Raw genomic sequence first — 27,055 nt, 5'->3', positions numbered from 1 at the left:
AAAAAAATTAGCGTCTTTTTTTGAGTATTTTGACAGCGTCATTCAGATCTCGTGATAAAGTACCTCCGTCAGGTTAAATGTGTTAAAACATTGAACTGAAAAGAAGGGGATGGAAGCAGCGAGGGCTGCTTGGAAACCGTGATTTGCTGTCAAAGTATTTAAACAGTTTAGTGTTTTGGTTTCCTAGCTTCAAACTGCTTCTGAAATCCCTTGCTAATTAATCCAGTTAATTCTTTGTGGGCCTCAGTCTCGTTGCTTTAGCTTCTATCATTTTAAAAATCACTGGGAAATCTGGAATTTTTAAGCAATTATTTGTCTGTGTGTACGCCTGATTCAAACACCCCTTGAAGTGTTTGCTTTCCATAAAGAACTGAGTGTATTTTTTTTTAAAATTTTACAATATCCTCACCTTGAGGGTTGTGGAATCGTCACACAGCTCTCGCCTCACAATCAGGAGGCTGTGAGTTCGATCCTAAGGAGAGGCTAATATTTGGAATAGACTCTCTTGTTCGAGCAGGGGGTTGGACTAAATGACCTCCAAAGTCCCTTCCAATTCTGTTGTTCTATGTCCTAAGGGTGAAAACGCCTTTCTGGTTCATAGGCAGTCTTGGAGGAGGCAAAGTTATCAGGGGGGATGAACTGGAAAAATTGAGTCTTAACCTTAGATCAGGGTCCCCAACTCCCGAGTCATGGCTGTCAACGCTGAAGCTGGCCTGATCGAAGCCATTGGGTCCACTTCAATGTTGCCATGCTGGAGCTGAGGGTCAGGGAGGGGGGGGTTTGAGATAGAGCAAGGGTCTTCAAACTTGGTAAGTTTAAGACTTGCTCAGAGTATTGCAGCGTAAATTCAGCGCCAGAAAAATAAACACAGATGGCTGAGGCTTCATTTAACTTCTTTATAAACATCTAAAGTACATTTTACAATACCAGTTGTAGATTTCTCCAACGTGGAGCGAACTCAAACAGAAGCAGGCATGTTACAGGTTCAGAGCAGAACAGCAGCAACTCAGGAGCTCAGAAAGAGACCTCAGTTTCTCTTCAGTTCAGCAGGCAAGCAAGACACGCAGCAGAGGAGAGAAGCCGTTTCATTTTCAATAGACAGACTCAGAACTTAACATAGCTTCAAAGCTGCAGAGCTTAATATAGAGCAGTGATGGCTAACCTTTTCAGCTTGGTGTGTCGAAAATTGGGAAAAAGTGTAGCCTTCCTCGGGTCGTGTGTCACTTCAAGAAATATCAATAATTTGGTTTATGACGGACTGGGCTGGGGTGATCACACAGGGCTGTGAAACTCGTCTCCCTGGTCTCAGGGCTGCAGGTGCAGGATGTGGGGATCGGAAGGCCACCTTACAGGGCTGTGAACCTCATGGATCTCCTTTCCTCCTGTAGCGTTCCTGAGGTAATGGAACTGACAAACCTCAGTTTATGGCGGTTAAAACTAGTTCTCTGCTGCAAAGATCTTGCGGCAGCGGTGACACCACACCTCCACGCAACAAGCAGGGAGCAGGGATTGGAGCAGAGCACAGGCAGCCTCTAAATGTGCAGGTTTTCCCCACACCAACAGGCGTGTCAGTCAAAGTGCCTCGGCATGTCACGAGTGACACACGTGTCATAGGTTAGCCATCACTGATATAGAGCCACGCCTCGGTTACTTCTAGTTTCAGTTTCCAAACACTCTTGCATTGGCTGACCTTGTTACCATGCTTTATTCCAGTTCATGAATATACTCTGATAGACTTCAACTCCCAGAATCCCTGAGCTAACACGACTAGAGGAGGAATTCTAGGACTTGAAGTCCACCAGTCTTAAAAGCTGCCAAGTTTGAAGACTCCTGAGATATGGGGAATTTTGTAGCCAAAACAAAATACTTTCTCTTGGGAACCAAGGGCATTCTCACACCTGGCCGAAGAAGAAGGCGAAGGAATGCCACCTGGTTTTCGGAGTGCGCGGTGATTGGACCATGGGACTGATCATTTTGAGAAGGTTGAAAATCCTTTACTTTTAATACGGTGACAATTGTGGGAGTTTTCCAGAGACAGTTTTCTGGAATTGTGATAATTCCAATGACAGTCATCTTTGAGGAATTCAATTGCCTCGGAGCCTTGCTTGCAATGGATTTATTACTTGGAACCAGTGGGTGGTATTCAAATTTTTTTTACTACCAGTTCTGTGAGTGTGGCTTGGTGGGCGTGGCAGGGGAAGGATACTGCAAAATGCCCCTTCCCTCCCCACCCCATTAACCTGCTTTCCAGCTCCGTTCTCCTGTGCAGGGCAACCAAAGGAGACCCAGCCGATCAGCTGGGACTCAATGGGAGGCAGACAAGAGATAGGGTTGGCGGGGCCAGTCAGAGGTGGGATTTGCTGGTTCTCTGAACTACTCAAAATCCACTACCGGTTCCTCAAAACCAGTCAGAACCTCTGCTTGGTACCCTGACACCCATTTTTAACAATGATGTGGGAGTATGAATGGATTTCCAAAAGATTGCAGACTACAGGAACCAGAAGCACCACTCAGGTGACCCTGAGGACACAGACACACCTCCAAGTGGCCTCAACAGCCCCCCCAAGGGGGAAAAAAACCCACCGCCCGCCAGGAGGAAAAACCCCCCCTCCCCCCCCCCCCCCCCAACCCCCCCCCCCCCCCCCTTTCCCACTCAGGTGACCGGGTGGCCTCAACAACCCTCTCAAAGGATGCAAATGACCAGCTGTCTGCAAGGAGGATCAATCCTTCCATTTCTCACCATCCGGTCAGAGCTGAAGAAGCTCCTTGGAGGAGAAGCGAAACCTCTTCAAGGCAAAACCCAGAAAGTCCAGTTGCCTCCTGAAAAAGCATCTGTGGGGGCAACCATGATCTGGAGGACGGAGAATCTCCACGTCAAAACATATTTTGGGCAGCGGAAATGGAGACCTTCGGTTTCCTGCTGATTTCCTCTCTCTCCCCCCTGTCAATCCCTACTCCGAGTGTTATTATGTTCTGGCGAATGAACGCCTCTCCTTGTGTCCCATCGCTTTGCTGGGTTTGGCAAACGCTCTCCATCCCAATGGGCTTTGTGCTCAGAAACCAGGACTGCGTTTCCACCAATTTGGCTCCTTCCGAGCTCCTTCCCTTCCAGGCCCATTAATGAGCCTCTCAAAGGACAGGCAGGGTCGTCCAGAACAAATTTTTGGGCACCCCCACTGTTCTCCCCCTTCTCTCTCTCTCTCTCTCTCTCTCTGTTGAGAAAAAATGGGACATTGATTCCTTTGTGTCTGCATCTTTGCTGATCCAAGCAGAGAACTCTCTCTCTCTTTTTTCAACTTCTCTTCTTTTTTTCTCTACACTTCCAAACATCCATCCACCCCTCCTTCTTCTTAGCTTTCCTGAGAGTCCTGGAATAAAACAGCTCTCCAAGGGTCATTCCGGAAATTTAAGGGGTTGCACCCCACCCCCCTGAACCCTGTGCTTGTTGGCAAGTTAGAAGTTTCCCCCCTATTTTCCGAGAGCCCCCCTTTCTGTTTCTTGAAAGGCCGTTCAGTTTTGAGGGGGCTGTTTTCCAGGCTAAGTTCACAGGCAGTCCAACACAGTGAACGGTTGCCGGAACTGGGCCTGGCTAGTCTAGGGAAGAGAAGGACCAGGGGAGACACGATAGTGGTGTTGCAATATTGGAGGGGCTGCCCCAGAGAGGAGGAAGGGGGTCAAGCTATTTTCCAAGGCAAACAAAGGTCAGATAAGGAAGAATGGATGGAAACTGATCAAGGAGAGTGTTCAACCTGGAAATAAGGAGACATTTTCTGACAGAACAACCAACCCATGGAGTTCAGACATTGCCTTCAGACGTTGTGGGAGCTTCATCCCTGGTGGCTTTCAAGAAGAGACTGGACTGCCGTCTGTCAGAAATTGGTGTAGGGTCTCCTGCTTGGGCAGGGGGTTGGACTAGATGACCTTCCAACTCTGTTGGAAAATCTGACCCATCCACATGGGCCTAAAAAACCTGTAGTGCGTGAAAATATTAAAAGTCCCCGGCTGTCCAGCTTAATGTGGTAAAGAATTAAGGACTGCAGTCTCTGTATGCCCACCCAAACTAAAATTTTGACTTTGCTTTGTTTACATTGAGAGAGAGAGAGAGAGAGAGAGAGAGGGAGAGGGAGGGGGAAAGAGAGGGAGGGAGAGAGAAAAAATTCATTTATCTAACTGATCTTTTAAAGGTATTCTGGGACCAGGGATTAAATATAAAAGTGAATAGTTGCAGGGGGGAAACCTATACTTGTTTGTTTTTTCTTTAGTGTTAAAACTTGTATTAATTTAGAATTTATAAAAAGAATGTGTAATGGAAAGGGAATATGACAGACTAAAGAACCAACTAAATTAATAAGTCATGTCGACTATTAAAAGCAAGGAGAGACATTGGCAACCTATTATTATTATTATTATTATTATGCAAACACATATTGTTTATCTTTATTTTTAAAATAAATATTAAAGGATTATATTTGAAATAATTGAAATGAAACAAAAAGATGTTTCGATTGAGATTAGTGAAAGAGGCCAGAATTAATGTGTTTGTTTCTCGCCTTACTGAAAATTTGGAATGGAAAAGGTAATAATAGAATTAAGTATGCATATATGAATGTATAATTGCTGTCATATTTGTGTGTAAAGGTGATGACCCGGAAATATGTTGTCCACTAAAAAGAGATTTTTTTAGTTTTTATGTGAAAAACTGAATAAAATTTGTTTTTAAAAAAATAAAAGTGAATAGTTGCAATCTTGACCAGTCAAAACTTCCCGGCATTAATTCTGTATCTTTTTCCTATTTTGCTCTCTAGGACTTTGTGTCTTTTTTCCCCCTGTATAATTTACAAATAAATAACCTGACATTAAGAAGATAAAAGTATCAAAGATGAATATCTTTTGCTACTTTTGTCTCCTTAATATCAAGTTGCAGATTTTATGGGCATTTGGGTATATTTAACATATCTTAGAAATTCCTGGTTGAGGCTGTGTTTTGTGTTTGTTTTGAAAATAGGAGTTCTTTTTAAAATTCAGCTTTTTCCCACATTCTGCTACTGCTGGTCAAAATAGGGATGCTTCTGTTTGCCTTTTTAACACAAATTTTCTTTCATTTGAGCTTCTGAAAACTTTAGGGCAGCCACCCGGTGCTTCTTAGTTGTAGCAGAGTTCACAGTTGAAAAAGTGTATGCCAGAGGCCTATATTATGAAAACATGTACGCAGTAAATGGTGTTGGCATTGCATAAATGCTTACAGGATTAAAAAAAAAAAAACAGAGAGAAAAGGAGTGGATGTGAAAATGAATACAAACCCAGGAAAATGGAAAAACAGATTAAACGGATTAAAAGTGACTTTGATGGATTTGCTACCAAAAAATTGGCTCATCTTGAGCTAGTTTTCATTACCAAGCTGGTTAACGTCATCAGTGCTAGAAGGGAGTGGGGTTTGCTTTGCCTCTCTCCCTTCTGGCCTTGATGATGTTACCTAGTTGGGTCTTGAAATGTCTGCAAGAAAACAATCAAGTTCAGAGAGCACCAGAGACCCCATAGTCGTCCTCTTCCTCCTCCTCCTAAAATAGCACTACTGATGTCATTTAGTTGGGTCATGAAATGTCTGCAAAACAACAAGCTAAGGGACCACCAAGGACCCCACAGTCATCCTCCTACCCTCCTCCTCATTCTCTGCAAACCTCATCCCCTCCTAGCACTCATGGTGTTACCTAGTTGTGTCATGAAATGCCTGCAAAAAACCACCAAGTTTCAAAGAGCACCAAAGATCCCCATCCTCCTCCTCCTCCTCCCATCTAGCACTGATGATGTTGATGGTGTTACCTAGTTGGCTCAAGAAACGACTGCAAAGGACCCCCTCCAATTTAACCCCGGGTTACCAATATTCTTTCTCATCGTGAGAATAGCTGAACGAAGTAGAGCAGGATCGGCATTTCCTTCTGAGGAGGGAATCGAAAAGAAAGCAAAACACCCTGAGCATTAACGAGCTTTCTGCTGGGCCACTAATTGGAAGAAGTGAGAGGTTGTCTTTAGTGGAGGAACAGGAAAAGATCTGGCCGCTTTCCCTTGCCCCGTTGGGTCAAGGCCCTGTTGTGGCTCTCCGTGAGCACAACCACACAGGATCTTCTATTCGCTTCCAGTTGTTCCAGATAGGCCAGTTGTGTTGTCATGGACGATGTGGGGTTCGACTCTACAGCATTGCCCTAGTAAACCTCTGGCAAGAGGCGGGTGGAAGATCCGATCAATCTGGACACCTTCAGATCCCCCATCTAGCCCTTCCTCTCGTGACCGCCTTCCTCTCAACTTGCAAGGATGAGGAAGATTCAATCGAGTCTTCTACTCTAAAGAGCGGGATAAAATTGGGTCTGTGGGAATGGACTTGACAAGGAGGGCTGGGCAGGAAACAAGCCCCCAATGTTCTGCAGAGGAAGAAACGGAGTCAAAAACTGCACAGCTAACAACTCCCTGCGAACCGCTTTGTGAGTTAGTTACCGTATTTTCCCGAAAATAAGGCCCTGTCTTATAATTTTTTTTACCCACCAAAAAAAGGCGCCAGGTCTTATTTTCAGGGGATGCTATCCACTGACTAACCTCGCTTGCGCACGTCGCCCCTGGCCTCTTTTTTTTCACTGTCAGAGGCCTTCAGGAACTTCTTCTGCAGCCGGCAAGGACTCTGCAGCCGATAAGAGAACTCTGGATCGATCCAGAGCTTTGTTCTCAGAGCTACAGAGGCCTTCAGCCTTGCTGGCTGCAGAAAAAAAAATGGGCCGGCGAGGCAGGTGTGGGTGTCTGCGAGGCCTGGCTACACCTGTCCAAAGGGAAGTAGTAGAGCAGCTCCACCCCTCCACCCATCCCTATTCTAGCTTAATTTTTACCCGTCCACTCTGGAGTTGGGTGGGATCGTAATTAGGGATTATTTGTGGGGTAGGGCTTATATTGGGCGCATGGGTAAAAATCAAGCTAGGACTTACTTTCTGTGTAGGTTGTGTTTTCTAGGAAACCGAGTAGTTACAGGGAGAGCAAACCAAACACCACGACCTGGAGGGTGACCCATGCTGGATTTTGGGAGAGGGAAAGGGTTTTTTGTTTTTGTTTTTTTGGACTTGTCCAGAATCGGTTCTTCCTTATCTCCTGTTTTAAGTCTTGCAAGATCTCGACTTGGAAATAATCTGGGGAAATGTTTTGGACTACTTTTTGTATTGTTGTGGATGTGCCTAGTGGTGTCACCCTTTGAAGACAGGGAGAAGGCCTCAGGTTATATGACATGCTGGGGTTTGCCTAACGGGTTAGGTGGGTAAAAAGGTGAAAACAGATGAGAAACTCTGGGTGTGGTTTTTTGTTTTTTTTTAATCCGGCACAAATCCGAAGAACTAAACAAGCTTTTTATTCTCATTTATTTGTATGCCTAGATGTTGCCTCGGGTAAAATTGGGCTCTGGGATTCAAAGGCAGATTTCCAAAGTGGGTGGAGGAAAAAAAAACACATGCTTTCCTTCCTATGACTTAGTCTATAAATACCAGTCCAGTTTTTTTTTGTTTTTTTTTAAACGGTGGGCCTGTGAATGACAGGTGAGTGAAAGGAAGCAGAACGGCTTTTCTTCCAACTCGCCGTATTTGGGTATTCAAGGGACATTGAAAGGCTCAGAGAAAAGAGCATCTCTAATGCAGAACAGATTCCCACCCTGTCAGCTGGAAAATTAAATCAGGGTCCAGCATGGGATTAAACTCAAGACTCACGGAGAAAAGGCCCAGGGTGTCTTAAAAAGCATGAAATTGCAGAACAAGATTTTTTTTTTTTTTTTAAAAAAAGGGAGCCCTGCTTTCAGGTCTTTGTTACAAGAAACATCCTTCCTTTCGGGGGTCTTAATGAAGTTCTCCATTAACAAATATCTTAATTTGGCTTTGAGTTTAAAACTCAGTGGGGACAGGCAATCTATAATGAACTGGCTTAGCTCAAATGCCTTTTGTCAAATGCTATCTCTGGCTCCTTTTGAGATGGAATAAGTAGGGGCTTATTTTTTGTTTTCCAAGTTGGACAAATTTTGTTGAGCAGTGTACAGTCCCTTCTAAACGGGTCCATGAAATGTCTAAGCACTCAAGACTTTTGAAGGGAGGGTGTGATTTAGAGGTGATCTACTGAGGTGATCTGTAGAAAAAAGTCGTGAAGAAGGTTCAAGGATCTGCCAGGATAATTTGCAAAGTCCGTAACTTTTTATACAAAAGGGTTTTTGTTTTTGTTTTTTTGGACTTGTCCAGAATCGGTTCTTCCTTATCTCCTGTTTTAAGTCTTGCAAGATCTCGACTTGGAAATAATCTGGGGAAATGTTTTGGACTACTTTTTGTATTGTTGTGGATGTGCCTAGCGGTGTTGCCCACTTGCTGCCCCATGCAAATTTCAAAACCCTGGGGGCGGGGAATGAAGCTTTGCTTTATTAATTAGAATTTGAATTACATGCTAGGAAAATAAAAGATGCTAATAAATCACAAAAAACTGGCATTTTCGCTTGGCCAAATAACCCTACTCTATATCCTCTCCTCTCTTATCCCTCATTCCACTCCATTCCATTCCACTTCATTTCATTTCCTTTGTTCTGTATTCTATATTCTACATTCTATTGTATTCTGTATTCCATTCCGTTCTGTTCTATTCATTATTTGTATTCCTATTTTCTATCCTGTTCTGTTCTTTTATTTTATTTTCCTATTTCTCCGTTCCGTTCCATTCTGTTCCGCTCCATTCCAATTTCTTTTTCTGTTCTGTTCTATTCCCTGCTCTGTATCCTAATTTAATTCTATCCCATCCCATCCATTCAAAAACAGATTTGTACCCAACTATAATCTCTCGAAAGAAATTATACGATCAGCTTGGGCGGAAACTGATAGTACAATTATCAGGGAGTCTAAAAACCACTCTTTTGACAATGGCTTTCTGTTAATGGCCTCCAGCCAAGCAAAGTCGTGACTAATGTTGCTTCAATTCTATTAAAATATTAGCATGGAAACATTTTTGGGGGGACGGGGGGCATAATACAGGGACAATTTGCTTCCCCTTCCCCTCAGAGAGTGTCATTTTGGATTTTCCTTTGAGTCTGAGGATGGATGTTTATTGGGATGAAGACTCGTAATTCCTGTTTTTACAGCATAAGGAAAGGAAGGCTTTAATGGGAGCATAAATTGTGTTTAAAAGGAAGCTGGCTTTCTTAACCAATTTATGCCTTTTTTTATTGGTGCCCCCACTCTGATTGCAGCTGTCTCTCTTTTTTTTTACTTTTTCTTCAGCGGTTCCTAAATGTCATGGTTTCCAAGGCCATTCGCTTTGCTTTTTCAATTCCTCAGGTGCTCAGCTCATTGCAAACAGCTTTGTTTCTGTCATTGTTGAGCATTTGGAAACATGCCACATCTGGGGGGAAAACATTAGATACCATCTTGGTATTTCTTGGAAAATAGAAATGAAGTGTTGTGGCCCACCAGCAGAGCTGGTGGCAGATTCAGACAGTGAGGAGGTTGGGGAGGAACATGGGCCAGTCCTGGAGTCTGGGGAAGGCTTGGACAAGGGCTCTGCGTCAGAGGCAGAAATGGGGCCAGGGCCGTCTGACCATTATCAGCTGCCTTCAGAGTGGGAGATCAGTGGGGAAGAAGAACAGCTGGAGCCTGTTCCCAATGTGCGCAAGCACAGAGCTGCCAGAAGAAGGGAACAGCTAAGGAACAAGTGTCGACTTGGGAGTAAAGGCACAAGTGGCTGGTGAATGGCCCCTCCCATAGGGAATAAAAAAAGAACAAAGGGGAGTGGGGCTCTGCAGGAGACAATTCGTTCACTAGGGTGAAGATCTGTTCCTGCATTCTGGCCAATTATTGTCTGCTACAGTGCGGCATCTGAAAGATATCGGCCTGGCAACTCTCCAAGCCTGATAAAGGTCTGTAATTGTGAAATCTCTTGAAAGACGTTTGGCCGGGACTTTGCTGGAGAGGAATTCACTATAAATTAAATAAAAGGGGTTTTATCGGGACGAGGAGTCGGCTTTGTGCTTTTGGGGATGCCTAAGTCAGAATACGAAGTTTGTTTAAGTTTGTAAATATTTCGTTGTGGAACTGTGGTGGGCCATGTTTGGAAGAGCCTTAAAGAGGGTGGGGAAAAAGTTGAGAGCCATTTTATCACTTACTTGGGCCAATGTTATGAGTTTACAGGTAGTCCTTGATATATGACCATAATCAAGCCCAACATTTCTGTCGTTAAGTGAGGCATTGGTGAATTTTGCCCCATTTATGACCTTTCTGGTCACCATTGTGAATCACTGCAGCTGATCAATCAATAACCTGATCGTTAGGTGAATCGGGCTTCCCCGTTGACTTCGCTGGCCAGACGGACGCAAAAGGGGATATAACGTGCACCCAGGGACACAGCAACCATAATAAATATGAGTCAGCTGCCAAGCATCTGAAGTTTGATCCCATGATCAAAATTCAACCAAGACTGGGGAGGAGGGGGGGGTCGCAGCCCTAAATACTATCTCTGCACTCAATTTGGTTTTGCTTTATACAGTCACCTTCAAGAAGTGAGAGGAGCTGAATGTCAACTCATAAACCATTCCTGTTTTACTAGTTGCCATAAAAAAAAAGGGGGGGGGAGGAAGGAAATCTGGAAGAGCCGTGCAGCAGTTTGAAAGCGAAACTACATTCCAACTCTTCTCTTTAAAAGATTGTAACTAAACTACCAGAGCTTTTGCCCAGGAATATATTTAATTGGAGAATGTGATTGATGACACCCAGCCTGTGAATGGGCTCAATTGGAGAATCTGATTTGTGACGCACCCAGGGGGGAGAGGGGAAACAGGGTCACAGGGGACTGTAAATGACGCAGGCCAAAGTTGGCTTCATACAGGGCAGGGCCAGAATGTCGCCTCTAATGAATCCTTTGCAGTTTTTTGAAGTTTGGCTCAAGAATCATTATTTAATAAGGGCGATTGCTGGAATCCTGACAGAATGCTTATCAAGATCATAACTGTGAAAAATGGTCAATGTGACTTTTTTTTCAGCACCGTTGTAACTTTGAACTGTTGTAAATTGAAGACTGCCTGTAACTTAAGGCACCTGGACAGAAGTGGAACAAGCCAACTTGGTGTTTCCTTGCTAGCTGGATTCCTCGCAAGGAGTTCCTGCTTCTTTCTGCATTTTGCAGAACTTTTCTCCTTTCATTAAAAAAAAAAAAGCAATTTGGAAACCATAAGCAGGATCTGAGGTGCTGAATCTTCTTTTCTGGCTGTTTTCTGTTTCCCAGAGAAAAGATTGGGAGCGGAAGGCGAGTCTTGACGGATAAAATAAATTTCCCCTCGCATAAAATGCGATTCCTCCCCCCCCCCACTGCTTCAGAAAATGCTCCCAGACGGTTTCATTCCCGAAGCAGCGAAGCGGATGCAACACAGACCGCTGAAGAGTGTTAAAATTTGTAGAGGCATGCAAGGGGATGCCTGCCAGATGGACCGTTTAAAGGCATTTTTGCAAACGGCAGGATTCCAGGAGGCGTCCGTATGCCATGCTCCTGCTGCCGGTGGAAATTAGGAGACCGGGAAAGGGGGAAACGGTGCCAGGGCTGGGCTGAACTAAGTTGCAAAGTGGGGTGGATGTTGCATGGCAGCCTGTGGGTCTTCGTTGGGGCCCTTGATTTGATTGGTGGCATCTATCTATCTATCATTATCTATCTTCTATCATCAGTCTCCATATCTATCTATCTATCTATCTATCTATCTATCTATCTATCATCTATCATCTATCATTATCTATCTTCTATCATCTGTCTCCATCATCTATCTATCTATCTATCTATCTATCTATCTATCTATCTATCTATCTATCTATCTATCTATCTATCTATCATCTATCATCTATCTTCTATCATCTGTATCTCATCTATCTATCTATCTATCATTATCTATCATTATCTATCTATCTATCTATCTATCTATCTATCTATCTATCATCATCATCATCTATCTATCTTCTATCATCTCTATCTATCTATCTATCTATCTATCTATCTATCTATCTATCTATCTATCTATCTATCTATCTATCTATCTATCGATCTATCATCTATCTATCTATCTATCTATCTATCTATCTATCTGTCATCTACCTACCTACCTAAAATTATATTGTCTCTTACTTGTTCACAGCCACTCTAGGTGGCTTACAGAAAAGAAAAACACAATATTGAAGAAATAAAAATAATAAAAAAACAATAACCCCCCTCTAGCGACAACACATACTCAAATATGCCATTTAAAGGGCTCCATCCCACTCTGGGTTCCCCAGGCCACCTGGTAGAACCACGTCTCCAGGGCTTTCTGAAAGAGCATTAGAATGGGGGGGGGGGCAGATTAATCTTGGGGGGGATGATGTTCCAGAGAGTGGGAGAAGGCCCTTTTTGGGGGTCCCACCAGATAGATCTCCTTAGGGACGGTACCTGCAACATTTCTTGCCTCCTACTCTAGTGGGTTGGGTGGATGTGACCAGCAAGAGATGGCCCCTCAGATAACCTGGTCCCAAGTCACGAAGGGCTTTAAAGGGGACAATCAGCATCTTGAATTACTGGTGGGCAAACCCCCCAAGGCATGAGAAAAAAGAACCTAAAGGGTGGGCTAGGAACACACAGTCTGCATCTGCTCATCCATCCACCCATCTAAACATCCATCCATCCATCCCATCCATTCAACTGTCTAACCTTCCAAACATCCATCCATCCATCCATTCATCAATGCTTCCAAGCATCCATCTATCCATCTACCCTTCCAAACATCCATCCAAGTATCCATCCATCCATCCATCTACCCTTCCAAGCATCCATCCACCCTTCCATCCATCCATCCATCAATGCTTCCAAACATCCATCCACCCATCCAAGTATCCATCCATCCATCCATCCACCCATCCAAACATCCATCCATCCAGCCTTCCATCCATCCATCCATTCATCAATGCTTCCAAGCATCCATCTATCCATCTACCCTTCCAAACATCCATCCACCCTTCCATCCATCCATCCATCCACCCATCCATCCATGCTTCCAAACATCCATCCACCCATCCAAGTATCCATCCATCCATCCATCCATCCATCCACCCATCCAAACATCCATCCATCTAGCCTTCCATCCATCTATCTATTCATCAGTGTTTCCAAGCATCCATCTATCCATCTACCCTTCCAAACATCCATCCAAGTATCCATCCATCCATCCATCCATCCATCCAAGCATCCATCCATCCATCCATCTACCCTTCCAAACATCCATCCACCCTTCCATCCATCCATCCATCCATCCACCCATCCAAACATCCATCCATCCATCCATCCATCCATCTACCCATCCAAGCATCCATCCACCCCTCCTTCCTTCCATCTATCCATCCACCCATCCTTTGACAAATACTCGTTGATGGAATTTCTCTTTTTTCCTGCTGTTATTCTGGTTTTTTCTCTCTTCCTCAATAATCTCCCCCCCTCCCCCACCCTTTAAAACAACCCCTCTCCTGGCCAAATGAACAGCTAAAGGACCACTGTCCTCTTGGAAAATCTAATTGCAGATTCCACGGCTTCGCTTTTTCTTAAACACGCTCCGTACATTTTGAATTCGCTGTTGACACCAGGAGTGGGAATTCTACATCTGATAAAAAATCGGGACCTGCCCCTGAACCAATTTATTAGCAAAACTTCCTTTGCCTACAAAGAGCGAGGGTGGGACTTCTTTTTTTAATACAAAATATATTATATACGCATCATAAAATTCATTCATTTACCACGCCAGCTTCGATTCAGGGAACAGAAGAACAATTGAGCAGTGAAGATTATTTACAAGGTTCCACTGCAACGATCAAAACTTGCAGAAACATTTTTTTAATTCAGTTTTTCTTTTTTTTGCAAAAGCAAAAAAAAGCATCTGGTTAACACAGTGTGCCTTGTCCAGGAAACCTAGCGGACGGCATGATGCTCACAATTGTGCGCCCAAATGTTGCTCTTGACAGCAAGCTCCTTCTTCAAAAATGACAACTTCCCAACCAAATGCGAGATGCTTTTCCTCCACCCCCCTCTTATTATTACTGTAATTAAAAATTACACTCGTAATACGGAACCTGGCAATCGGAGGGATTTGCTTCAGGAAAAGCAGATGGTTGTGGCAAGGTTGTTTTGAGATGATTTGTCATAAGAATTATTTCTGTCTGTGTTTGTGGTTTTTTTTTCTTTTCTTTGCTGCTTCTGTTCTGTTTAATACAATTAAACCTGCTCAGAAATGCTGCTTGTGGTGTTGTGCAATGTGGCACATGGTTTACCCCAGAAAGAGGGATGAAAGAATGAAGGGCTATAAACAGTCTTAAAAGTTCCCTATGGCTCAAGAGGCTTGCAGTAACTTTAATTTGTTCTTTATTGATAGATTTTTTTCCTGCTCTCTATCTTTCTTTTCTCTCATTCTCTTTCTCTTTTTTCCTTTTCTCTTTTCTCTCATGCTTTCTTTTCTCTCATTCTCTCTCTTATTTTGTTCCCTTCTCTCTCTCTTCTCTCATAATCTTTATCCTTCTTTTCTCTTGTTCTCTATCTCTTTCTCTCTCTTTTCCTTCTCTCTCTTTTCTCTCATACTTTCTTTTCTCTCATTCTGTCTCTTATTTCGTTCCCTTCTCTCTTTCTCTTCTCTGTCTTTTCTCTTGTTCTCTCTTTCTGTTCTCTCTTTTCTCTGAAATCTGTTTCTTTTCTCTCATTCTCTCTCTTTTTCATTCTCTTCTCTCTCTCTTCTCTTCTCTCGTTCTCTCTGTCTGTTTTCTCATTCTTTCTTTCCTCTCTTTCTTTTCTCTTATTCTCTGTCTCTTTTTCTCGTCTTCTTTTCTCTCATACTCTTTTTTTCCTTATCTCTCATTCTTTTCCTCTTTCTCTCGTTTTCTTGCTTCTTCTTTCTTTTCTCGTTATCTTTTTCTGTTCTCTTATTCTTCTTATTTCTCCCCATTCTCTCTTGTCTCATTCTCTCTCTCTGTTTTTCTTCCCTCTCTTCCTCTCTTCCTCCCTTTCTCTCTTTCTCTCTCTCTCTCTCTCTCTCTCTCTCTCTCTCTCTCTCTCTCTCTCTCTCTCTCTCTGTTCTCTCTCATTCTCTCTCGTTCTCCCTTTCTCTCTCCTCTCTCCCCAATCAGGCCTTTTTAAACCAGCCTTCTGACACAGCTCAATTTCTTTTCCTAATCTATTATCAAAGAGTTGTAAAATTCCCCCCTCCTAGGCCATGCCATTGTTAGGTAAACCCTCTCCCCCACTTCTGATTATAAAGTCTGCTCCTGTCATTCACCAAAAGAAACCACTGATAATGGAAAATAAAAAAAAAACACACACACACCAACAGAACAAATGGAAGCACGATTGAAGCCACGCTCACTTAGAAAACACAGTGCTGGGCTCCGTTTTTTCCCTCCCTCCCTGCATTCATTCATCTGCCGTTAAGTGTGGCGCTCCTGGCCTTAACATCCCCTCTTGGTCTTGGGGAAGGAGAGCAAAAAAGGCAAGCTTGCAAATGTCCCACCTTCCTGCTCTCTGCCTCTTCCTCCTCCTCCTCCTCCTCCGCCTGCCCTGGTTCGCATCTCCTGCCAAGGCCGCTATCGTCTTCTGATCAAATATTAATGTGTGATTCTCTGCTTGCTCACCAATTCAAAGCCAATTAATATTATCTGTCAATTATTTACAGATCCTGAGGTGCGGAAGCAGTTCCCGGAGGACTACAGAGACCAGGTTGGGCATGCATAATTATTTTTTTACACGACAAAATTCATTTGCCGGGTGGGAGGGAACGGGGTGGGTGGGTTAGCCCTCTCAGGGTTGTTCTCCCCCACCCCTCCTCTTCCTCCCCTCCCCTGGAAAAATCTGAGCAAAAGGAAACCCCCAATTTCTTACAAGATCCTCATCCACCCCACGTGTGGATGGGGGAGCCCGGACAAGAAACTTTGTGGAGGGTCTCAGGGCGACCTTCCCCACGTTAAGTAAATTTCTTGGGTGGGTGAATTTCACCTCTCTGGGTTCAGCATGTCACATGGGGGCAGCCCCCAAGCCTTTATGGATTCAGGGGGCCTTGCTCCTTGGTCCCCCCCCTCCCTTGAACCTGCGGCGTAAAGAGGAGGAGGGGAGAAGAAGGGCGCCTGAGCGTGCAAAACGCCGTGGGAATTGTACAATTAGTGCCTGCAAGGAGAGGTGAAAAGCAACCGTGTGTCCGCAGGACCTCAAAGCTATTTCCCTCGGCGGTTCCCTCATTATAGAGCAGTGCAGAAGGAGGAGGGGGGGGGAAGGTGGTTGTGTTTTCACACTGCTTGTACGCTGAGCCCCACTCGCTGGCTGGCTTCCTCTAGGGAAGCAAGCATCACCTGGTGGGGAGAAAGGAGCTTTCTCTGGGCCCGCCATGGCAACTAGCAAACACTAGGCAAATTCATGTTTAATTGTTACCCAGTTGGAAACACTCTCAAGAGGGGAAGGGGAAAAAAAAACACGTGGGTGCCAAGCCTTCGTTATCCTTTCCTGCACACCCATACACCCTTTTTAGGGATCTTTTCCCTCCGGCAGAAGGGATCTCTCTTTCCCTGCTGGCAACCGTTCCCGGCGTACGACCCTTGGGGGCACCTTCTTGGCAAGGCCGACACTTAAGCCCGGGGCCCAACTTCTCAATGATGAATATTAATTATTATTATTTTTTTTCAAAGCAGCATGCCGCATGGCAGTTTTCTTTCTTTTTCTTTTCTTTCTTTTGGCGAGGTTTATCGTAGCCCCTTCTGGCTGCTTCCTGGCGTGGCGTTGGGGGCCGAGCTGCAAAACACACAGTGCCCAAATAATTGTTAATAAATAGGTCCCCGAGTGCATTCACCAGTGTCGGGCCGGCATGCGCCAGGAAGAGCTGGGAACCCTCTCTTGTGAAGTGCAGCCAGGTTAAAGGTCCCTCCGGCCTGGAGCTGTCAGTGGTGGCCGCGATCGATGGGTTATAAACCTGGTTCTCCCATGAAATATTTTTTTCCCTTTAGGAAAACCACAGGCAACACCTTTTTGTCACACCTTTGAGACTGATGAGGTATAGACTAAGGTTGGTATGTAGCAGTTAAAGGCACCAGGCTAGAAAATGCCTGCCTGGCTGGCCAACCTTTTGAACTTCAGAGACCACCAAACTCATTATTTTAAATCCCGAGGACCAGACACCCTGGGAAAATCCCCCCAAAAGTCTGCAGGAAAATTCCCCACCCCATTTTCCTACCGATCGATCGTTCTTTATTTGGGATCGCAGGATACCGTCTCCAGCTCTGTTCTCAGGGGGAGAGAGAGAGACTTTTGGCTTCATGCAAGGAAAGCAGCAGAAGCAGCAGAAGTCTTTCTTTCTCTCCCCCAAACTCCACCAGAAATGAGTCTTTGTTGGCTCAGCCTCTTGGAGCAGGAGGCCTTGCAGGGTCCCAAAGACTCATTGCTGGCGGAGTTTGGGGGAGAGAAAGAAAGACTTCGGCTGCTTTCCTCGCGTGCAGCCAAAAGCAGAAGAAGAAAGAAGCAGCCTGGTGCCCAGGCCAGGCGTGTGGGGCAAGTCCCCCCTCTTCCGCCCTTTCCCTCCTCCCCTCACTACCTTGTGTTGTTCACAATGCAAGCGGTGCAGCCTTGTGTTCGATGAAGTCGATGCTATGATCTGTGGCTTTCATGTGTTGGACTAGTGAGGAAGTGTGTTCCAGCTTTTTTACTGCATTTTTGTGTTCATCCAGGCGGGTACTTATTCTTCCATTGGTCTGTCCAATGTATGTGGCTGGGCATGATACACAGGGGACTTGGTTTTCCAGGTCAATTTTATCTTTGGGGTTTCTTAGGATGGCTGCTATTTTTCTGTCTGTTTTGAAGGCAGTCTTGATGTGGTGCCTGTGTAGTATCTTACTGATTTTGTCTGCAGTACCTCTTATGTAGGACAGCTGTTCCATAGGTCTGTTCATCTTCTGGGTCTCTTTTATGTTTCAGTGTGTTTTTGTGGATCAAGCCAGTGATTTTGCTTTTGTGGAAGCCGTTGGCTGTCAGTACTTTAGTCAGGGTGCATAGTTCAGTCTTAATGTGTGTCTTGTCTGCCAGGTGTTTGGTTCTGGCAATTAGTGTTTTGGGCACGGAGTTTATCTGTGCTGGGTGGTGGTGGGATTGGGCATTGAGGTAGCGGTTGGTGTTTTCTTCTGGTATATGGTGTGTCCTAGTGTGCTATCTGTTTTTTTGTAGATTAGTATATCTAGGAATTAGTTGGTTGTTATAGACAACAATCTCTCATCTCTTGATTGGCAACTTCTATTCACTGGATGCAATACTGTTGAAGACCATTACAACATATTTTTACTTGAAGTCAAAAGAATCATCAAACTATATGTACCAATAACAACTCCCAAAACCAGAAAAAACAAATTACCCATAACAATAAGGAAGCTTCAATCCAAAAAGAAATCACTTTGGCAGAAAAATAAATCTTGTCATATTGCCAACTTCAAAAGTTGATACAAAAATTTATGCCACCAGATAAAGACTGAATGCATCAATTATCACATTAAACAAGAGGAAAACCTTCTATGCACCAATTCCACCCACACTTTCTATAATTTTGTAAACAACAAACTAAAAGACTCAAGGTCCACCCCACCCCTGAAAGGACCTAATGGTAAAGACTGCAACGACAACACTATTAAACCCAACCTCTTTAACACATTCTTTGGCTCAGTATTTGTAAACAGCAATGGATCATGCCCAGTATTTCCTAATCGAAGCCCAGACAACTACAATGATCTCTAATACATATTGATTTTACAGAAGACAATGTTGAAAAAGTACTGCGCAATCTAAAACCATCTCTATCTATTGGACCAGACGGAAGATGTGCCTACTTCTTAAAAAAGCTATCCACTGCCATAGCTGAACCTCTAAGCATAATCTTTGAAAAATCTTTCAGGACCAGCTCCTTGCCAAAACTATGGCTGCAAGCCACGGTCATCCCCATCTTCAAAAAGGGAGACCCCAGCCTATTTGAAAATTACAGACCAATCTCTTTATGCTGCGTCACCTGTAAAGTCATGGAATCAATTATTAACCAATCCATCATCCTTCACTTAGAGACAAATAACCTACTCTCCAATAAACAATTTGGTTTCAGGAAAAAATATCCTGTAATCTGCAACTCTCACACTGCAAAAACATATGGACTACACAACTCGATCAGGGCAAAGCAATAGATGCAATCTACATAGACTTCTGTAAAGCCTTTGATTCAGTGGTACACGACAAACTACTTCCAAAACTAAAATCTTACGGTACCTCTGGACACCTGCAGAACTGGATAGAAACATTCCTGTCAAACAGACAACAAATGGTCAAAATTGGGAGCGTCCTATCAAATTCTGTACCTGTCAACAGTGGTGTCCCCCTGGGGCAGTGTTCTAGGACCAACTCTTTTCATACTCTACATAAATGACCTCTGTGATCATATTAAGAGAAACTGCATTCTGTTTGCTGATGATGTAAAGCTATCCAACACCACAGACAATACTGCTACCCTTCAAAAAGACCTTGACTATGTATCAGAATGGTCAAACAAATGGCAACTTCAAATCTCAACAAATAAATGCTCTGTCCTACATATTGGCAAAAAAAAATCAGAAAATAAAATACAGGCTGAATAGTTAAGACCTTACTGAAGATCCAAACTCTGTAAAGGACTTTGGAATACTCATCTCTAATGATCTAAGTGCTAGAGCCCACTGCAACTACATAGCCAAAAAGGCATTAAGAGTTGTTAACCTAATCCTACGTAGCTTCTTCTCTGGTAATATCACACTACTAACCAGAGCATACAAAACATTTGCTAGACCAATACTCGAATACAGCTCATCAGTCTGGAACCCACATTACGTATCTGATATTAGCACAATTGAGAAAGTCCAGAAATATTTCACAAGAAGAGTTCTCCACTCCTCTACTTATTGCAGAATACCTTATGCCACCAGACTTGAAATTCTAGAACTAGAAAACCTTGAATTACGCCGTCTACGGTCTGATCTAGGTATGGTATATAAAATCATACATTGCAATGTCCTACCTGTCAATGAATACTTCAGCTTCAACCATAACAACACAAGAGCACACAATAGATACAAACTCAAGGTTAATCGCACCAAACTTGATTGCAGGAAATACGACTTCAGCAACAGAGTGGTCAATGTCTGGAATACTCTACCTGACTCTGTGGTTTCTTCCCCAAACCCCAAAAACTTTAACCTTAGACTGTCTACTATTGACCTCACCCCTTTCCTAAGAGGTCTGTAGAGGGCGTGCATAAGCGCACCAACATGCCTACCGTCCCTGTCCTATTGTTTATTTTTTTATTTTTCTTATATGTATCCATTTCATGTATGCATAACTATGTTTATACTTTTATACTTTTTATATACTTTTTATACTTTTTTATACTTTTTTAAATACTTTTTTATACTGTTATCTTATAATCGCTTGACAAAATAAATAAATAAAAAAAATAATGATGGTGAGGATGTTTATATTTTAACACTTTGGACAACACGCCGTTCAATATAGAAATGGAATATATGAAAGAAAACAATAAAGACTCTAGACCATTTCAGATAAGTGACGTCCAGTCTCTTCTTAAAAACCTCCAGTTATGGAGCAACCACAACTTCTGGTGGCAAGCAGTTCCACTGGTTAATTGTCCTAACTGTTAGGAAGTTTCGCCTTAATTCAGGTTGCTTCTCTCCTTGATGAATTTCCATCCATTTTTTTCTCATCCTGCCTTCTGGTTTCATCCCACTGCAAACTTCAACAAAACAGCCCACGGAAGCCAAACAAGCAACGGGGATGTTACGCACAACTTTTTGTATATTTATTTCTGGATAAAATTTGGATGCTGGAGAAATTATTCCCTTGAATATCTACACGTTGCGGGTTTTCGAAGTCTTCCTCCCGTCGAGGGGCTTGTAGCAATGCAAACCCTGCTTTTTTACCAGGGTGGTGCCAACAGGCTAGTAGATTTTGACAATCAGGGTTAGTTTCTGGGTCTCGTTCTCGGGGCTGGAAAGCAGCAGGGGGCAGTCCTCTTGGAACCAGATATAGGTTTTTAAATATATATATATATATATTGGCTTCTAGGTGCTCACTAAGAAAGGATTTTTCGAAATGACCATCAGAGCATTAGCATTTCCTATATTATTATTGTCATTATTATTAACACGCTCTGATGCTAAGGAGTTGTACTGTCCCTCCCCAACTGAAAAGAAATCTCTTCCAAATGCAAAACACAAGCAGAGGAGAAGAGTTTCAGTTTCAGTTTCACAGCCACAAGCAGCTTTAGTACAAAACAGTTGAGCTAAGCCACGCCCAGGCTCCTTGCTGTCTCCTTCTTGCTCACGCAGCATATACTGCTTCAGTTTCCAAACAGCCCTCCTCTCACACACTGACAGGACGCTAGCCAGATGAATACCGATGGATGCTGGTAGTCAGAGGCAGAATTCTTTCCCCCTTAAAAACTAAGCCCGATCATATAGTTTTGTAGCAAAGCACGGGTATCGAGCTAGTTTATTTATACTTTAAAAGGCTTCTCTAGCTTATACCAACCCTGCGTGGTGCCCCCAACTTTCTCACAAACAGGCCGATCCCAATGGCCTTGTCTGAGAGTTCAGGGAACCCCCAAAAGAAGCTTTTCCTCCCAATAATTTAATTCAAGTCATGTTAGGATATAATGATAGTAGCTGTGGGATGGGATTTTGTTTTTCCAACCTCCCCAAGCAGTCAGTAATTCAGGCTTGTCCCTTTGGGTTCAAATGAAACATCAGGGCTATCTCAAGAGAAGACCAAGTGATGCGGGTTTAAGCTGGATCCCACCGGGGCAGGAATGGCCCTGAGTTCACCTTTTGGGATAACCATTTAAATACGGGTACTCCTCTACTTAACGACCGCAATGGAGCCCAAAATTCCTGTTAAGTGAGACATTTGTTAAGTGAGTTTTCCCGACATTTCCTGCCACCATTGTTCAGTGAATCGTTGCGATTGATAAGTTAGTAAGCTGGTTGTTAAGTGAACCTGGCTTCCTCACTGACGTCCCAGGACAATGCAACCGTCGTAAATAGGAGTCGGTTGCCAAGCGTCTGAATTTTGATCATGTGAAAAACGGTCACAAATTACTTTTTTTTCAGTGCCGTTGTAACTTTGAACAGACACTAAATCATCATCATCATCTTCTTCTTCTAACGACTCCATAATCCTTTCCGGGGTGGAGTCTGGTCTGGCAACTGAATCGAGTTATTAGTGTTTACTGGCCGGATGCCTTTCCTGTTGACAGTGTGGAGTTTTTTTTCCAGCAGATGTATTCCCAGTGTGCCCAGAGAGGGGAAATATCTGCCTCTACCTAGGATCGAACTCACAGCCTCCTGATTCTGAGGTGATTTGAATGGTCACTAAATGAACTCTTGTAAGTTGATGACTATCTGTATAGAGAGAGGGAGTGTGTGTGTGTTTGTGCAAAGAAGGAAGCAACCTAGAGAATAGAATAGAATAGAATAGAATAGAATAGAATAGAATAGAACAGAACAGAACAGAACAGAACAGAACAGAACAGAACAGAACAGAACAGAATAGAATAGAATAGAATAGAATTTTTTATTGGCCAAGTGTGATTGGGCACACAAGGAATTTGTCTTTGGTGCAAATGCTCTCAGTGTACATAAAAGAAAAGATACTTTTATCAAGAGTCAAGAATCATCAGGTACAACACTTAATAATAGTCATAGGGTACAATAAGAATAGAATAGGAAAGAGTAGAGTAGAGTAGAGTAGAATAGAATAGAATAGAATATAGAATAGAATAATATAGAGTAGAATAATATAGAATAGAATAGAATAGTATAGTATAGAATAAGAGTAGAATAAGAATAAGAACAGAATAGAATTCTTTATTGACCAAGTGTGATTGGACACACAAGGAATTTGTCTTGGTGCAAATACTCTCAGTGTACATAAAAGAAAAGATACATTTGTTAAGAATCATCAGGTACAACACTTAATGATAGTCACAGGGTACAATAAGCAATCAAATCATACTAGGAAACAGTCAATAAAAATCATTAGGATACAAGCGACAAAGTTACAGCCATACAGTCACAAGTGGGAGCGGATGGGCGATAAGGAGTGATGAGAAGGTTAATAGTAATTCAGACTTAGTAAATAGTTGGACCGTGTTGAAGGAATTTGTTTAGCAGAGGGATGGTGTTCTGGGAAAAACTGTCCTTGTGTCTCGTTGTTCTGGTGTGCAGGGCTCTCTAGCGTCATTTTGAGGTAAGGAGTTGAAACAGTTTAATGTCCGGGATGTGAGGGGTCTGTAGATATTTTCACAGCCCTCTTTTTGACTCAGGGTGCAGGATACAGGTCCTCCATGGAAGGCAAGTTGGTAGTCATTGTTTTTTCTGCCATCCTAATTATCCTCTGAAGTCTGGGTCTGTCCTGTTGGGTTGCAGAACCGAACCAGACAGTTATAGAGGTGCAGATGATGGACTCAATGACTAGAGCACCTCCCACCTACCCCGCCTTCATCTCTGCAAAATGTCCAAGATTGGGGACTCTGCCCGGTCCCAAGAGAAGGCTCCCCTCCCCTATCCAACAGGGGGGGATAAAGCCAACTCAAGACACTCCCCCCCTCACTCATTAGCCCCAAGCCCCTTCCTCTATATTCCCTTCCTCTCCCCAGCCTAAATTCCCCAGTGGTTGTTTGGACATCCGGCGCGTTTCACATGCGTTCTTCTGATCAGGGTTACAGGCGCGCAAACCTTTTCCATTCTGGACGTCTTTTGTATCTTGTCATAAATTATTGTGCTTTTTTTAAAAAAAAAGAAGGGGAAAGAAAAGAAAGAAAGAAAAGGAAGCTTAGACTGACATCTGTGGATGGATAATGATCGGCAGCCTCTCGGCTCTGCTTAAGCCACAAAGCTAGCTTGGAAGTGAGTTAAGAAGAAAGAGAGAATGGATGAAAAAAGGTTTTTTTTTTTTTTTTAGAAATAACGCTGTTCCAGAGATGCTTTTCCTGATGTCCCCTCCCCTTGTCGGCCTGGCATGATAATCCCTTTTGATCTGGGGTCTTAATTGTCTGCTCAAGATAAATGGGCAATGAAAGATAATCAGTTTCATCTTTTTTTCCTTCTGTTTTGCTTCTCATTTAGAGGAGGAATAAATTCTCTCTCTCTCTCTCTCTCTCTCTCTCTCTCTCTCTCTCTCTTTCTTTCTTTCTTTCTTTCTTTCTTTCTTTCTTTCTCTCTCTTTCCAAGGTGGCCGGAAAAATTGCGTTCTATTTTTATGAAAATGTTTCTCGTTATTTTAAACCTTCTTGGGTTTTCGATAAACCGTTCCCTGCTTTAGGGGAAACGTAATCTGAAAGGTAAATGTGTTTGAGTGTGTGTTTGTGTGTGTGTGGAGGACACACAGGAAGGGGGGGTTGCTAATGAGATGGACAGCTTCATTGCAGAATCTGCAGGGCCATTGTAAACGCCCCCCCCCTCCAAACCCTTTAGTCTTTTCCCCCACCTTTTAAAAAAAAAAATGAATTTTAGCCTACAAAATAGTCAGGTGGCCTTATTAAAAGCAACCCTCATTCACATCTCACTCGTTATTTTGTTTTTAAAATGTTTAGCGTCGAAACTCAAGAGAAGTACAGGAGATTGATTTCAAGACCGAACGTTTGTATAATGCGTGCAAAGTGAAGAAAAAAAAAAAAACCACAGAGAGTTTCTAGTCCTTTACATAAATACACATTTCTCTTTCAGAGTTATAAATGCATACTTGGAAGAGGGATGCAAAATATGCTTGCACAAAGGTTGCCGTATGAGCTAGGTATGATTATTACCGTAGTTAAAGCCCCCTCTTAGGAAGGCTCACAATGCATGAGTTCAACCACTGAAATTATTTAAATTACAATTTTGTAATTCGGCAGGTCCTTATGTGGTGTTGCTTTCCAGCGTTCAGGCCAGTGAAAAGCATAAAATAATGTTCCACACCCCCAACTATCATTTAGGGATATTCAAAGCTTGAGAAAAGGCCCCAAAGAAAGGAAACTAAAGAAGCAAATGCATTCAATCTCATTTTCTCCTCTGACTTTAATTTGAGGCTTTAATAACTCCACTTGTTAGGGTAGCGATTGAAAAAGTTGATAAACAAGAAAGAACTCTTGAGGTTTTAACGAGGGTTGGCTCCTTTCTCCTATTCTGTGGCCTTTTTTTTCTGAGAGAAATCTAATCCTGTTGGCTCATTGACTTCATTAAAAAAAAATGGGTTGAAATGTCACCTTTTCCAAACTTAGAATTATTTGAAAATAAACCCGTTTGGCTTGCGTATTGTGGTCTTGAATTTTTAAACTTCTCCCACTGTACTTTATTGCAAGTTGATTGTAGTCTGAGGACTTATAAAAAGCAGGGAGAGTGGGAGGGAAGGAAGGAAGGAAGGAAAGAAGGAAGGAAGGAAGGAAAAGAAAAGAAAAGAAAAGAAAAGGAGGTAAGGAAAGAAAAGAGGAAGAGGAAGGAAGGAAGGAAAGAAAGAAAGATAAGGGAAGGAAGGAAGGAGGAAAGGAAGGAAAGAAAAGAGGAAGAGGAAGGAAGGAGAAGGGAGGCAAGGAAGGAAAGAAAAGAAAAATAAGGAAAGAAAAGAGGAAGAGGAAGGAAGGAAAGAAAGAGAAGGAAAAGAAGGAAGGAACGAAGGAAAGAAATGAACGAAAGGAACGAAAGAAAAGAGGAAGAGGAAGGAAGGAGAAGGGAGGGAAGGAAATAAAAGGAAAAAGGAAGGAAGGAAAGAAAAGAGAAGGGAGGGAGAGAAGGAAGGAAATAAAAGAGACAGAGGAAGGAAAAGCGGAGGGAACAAAGGAAAGAAAAGAGGAAGGAAGGAAGGAGAGAGGAAGGAAGGAAAGAAGAAAGGAAGGAAGATACGGTTTTCATGCCATGCTGCAGTAAATCTCCCACATATTCTGTAGCATTATTTCCTTTTTTCTCTTCCAATTCTTTGATGATCCTTCTTTTCTTATGTACAAAGCATTGTTTTATATATCCTCCATCTGCTTAGTTTGCAACATGATGACAGCCTGTCAACACATCGAACAATCAAGTAGTGGAGAGTCTTCATTTCAGCAGGACTTCCTTGAGAAAATTTTGCTTCTTGGTTGGGTTTTTGGATCATTCGGCGTTGGCTGCCCCGGGCATCAGACTGTCCCACCTGGTTTGAAAAAAAATACGAGGCGTGAAAAGTGGAATGAATGGATCCCTCCTGTGGGAAAGGAAGGGAGATGTTTGGAGGAACATGGTTCTCTCCAGAAAGCTGAAGGTGAGCTGGCCCTGCAAGCAAGGTGGGCGAAGGAGAGATGAAAGAGTCGAATCATCTATGGTTCAAGTTTGGCACGAAGTTGGTTCTTGGTCTCCCAAACCTTCTTTGAAAGGAGAGGAACATCTCATTTCCTGCAAGGATCTCTCAAAAGATGGCTTGCAGGACAGAAGAACCTGAAGAGAAGAGAAGGACCTTCTCTTCTTCTCCTGTTCCCTACACAGAGAGGGTTAATTCTGACATCTGCCTTGTTCCATCTTGCAGTTTCCACACGCTGTTCTTGTTTCCCTGAAGGCACCACCAGGTTAAAACTCAAAACACCACTTTCTTCGTAGCTGGCTGGTTTTCCATCTTACTCTTCACCCTGGTCTCTTCTTCGTGGCTCAAGACAGATGCTGACAATCAGGCCTTAGGATTAGCTTAATTCCTCCAAGACTTTTTGCTCGTTATGATCCTCAAGAGTGTAGAAAAAGCAGTTATTCCTTCTTGGGGGAAAAAAAGGCATTTATCCGTATGAAGTCTCCCCAAAAAATATGCATCCTGCCCGTTTTCACCGAACCTTGACGGAATCTCCATCAGGGTTTTGAGTTCATTGCTTTAAACAAGGAACTGATTTGGACTCCGTGAATTGATCATCTAATAAACGAAAAGGGACAAATCTCCCCCCCCACCCCGTTTTCAAGGGACCCAATTC

General features: G+C 43.1%; 1 protein-coding gene across 5 annotated transcripts in view; it reads left to right on the top strand.

Moving 5' to 3' along the window:
* DENND1A (DENN domain containing 1A) overlaps window positions 1-27,055 on the top strand; it is a 207,570-nt gene that overhangs the window by 25,634 nt on the left and 154,881 nt on the right. For all 5 annotated transcript variants that reach the window (XM_087943987.1, XM_087943984.1, XM_087943986.1 and 2 more), the window contains exon 3: window positions 15,710-15,753. In XM_087943987.1, the coding sequence (XP_087800113.1) occupies window positions 15,710-15,753 (44 nt within the window). The remainder of the gene's footprint in view (window positions 1-15,709; window positions 15,754-27,055) is intronic.

This window comes from Notechis scutatus, chromosome 15 (genome assembly GCF_049901735.1).
Source record: "Notechis scutatus isolate UNSWTSFEM ecotype Mainland chromosome 15, rNotScu1.2, whole genome shotgun sequence".
Classification (NCBI taxonomy): domain Eukaryota; kingdom Metazoa; phylum Chordata; class Lepidosauria; order Squamata; family Elapidae; genus Notechis; species Notechis scutatus.
The sequence above is the reverse complement of the archived record's forward strand: the minus strand, read 5'-3'. Positions and strand labels throughout refer to the sequence as shown.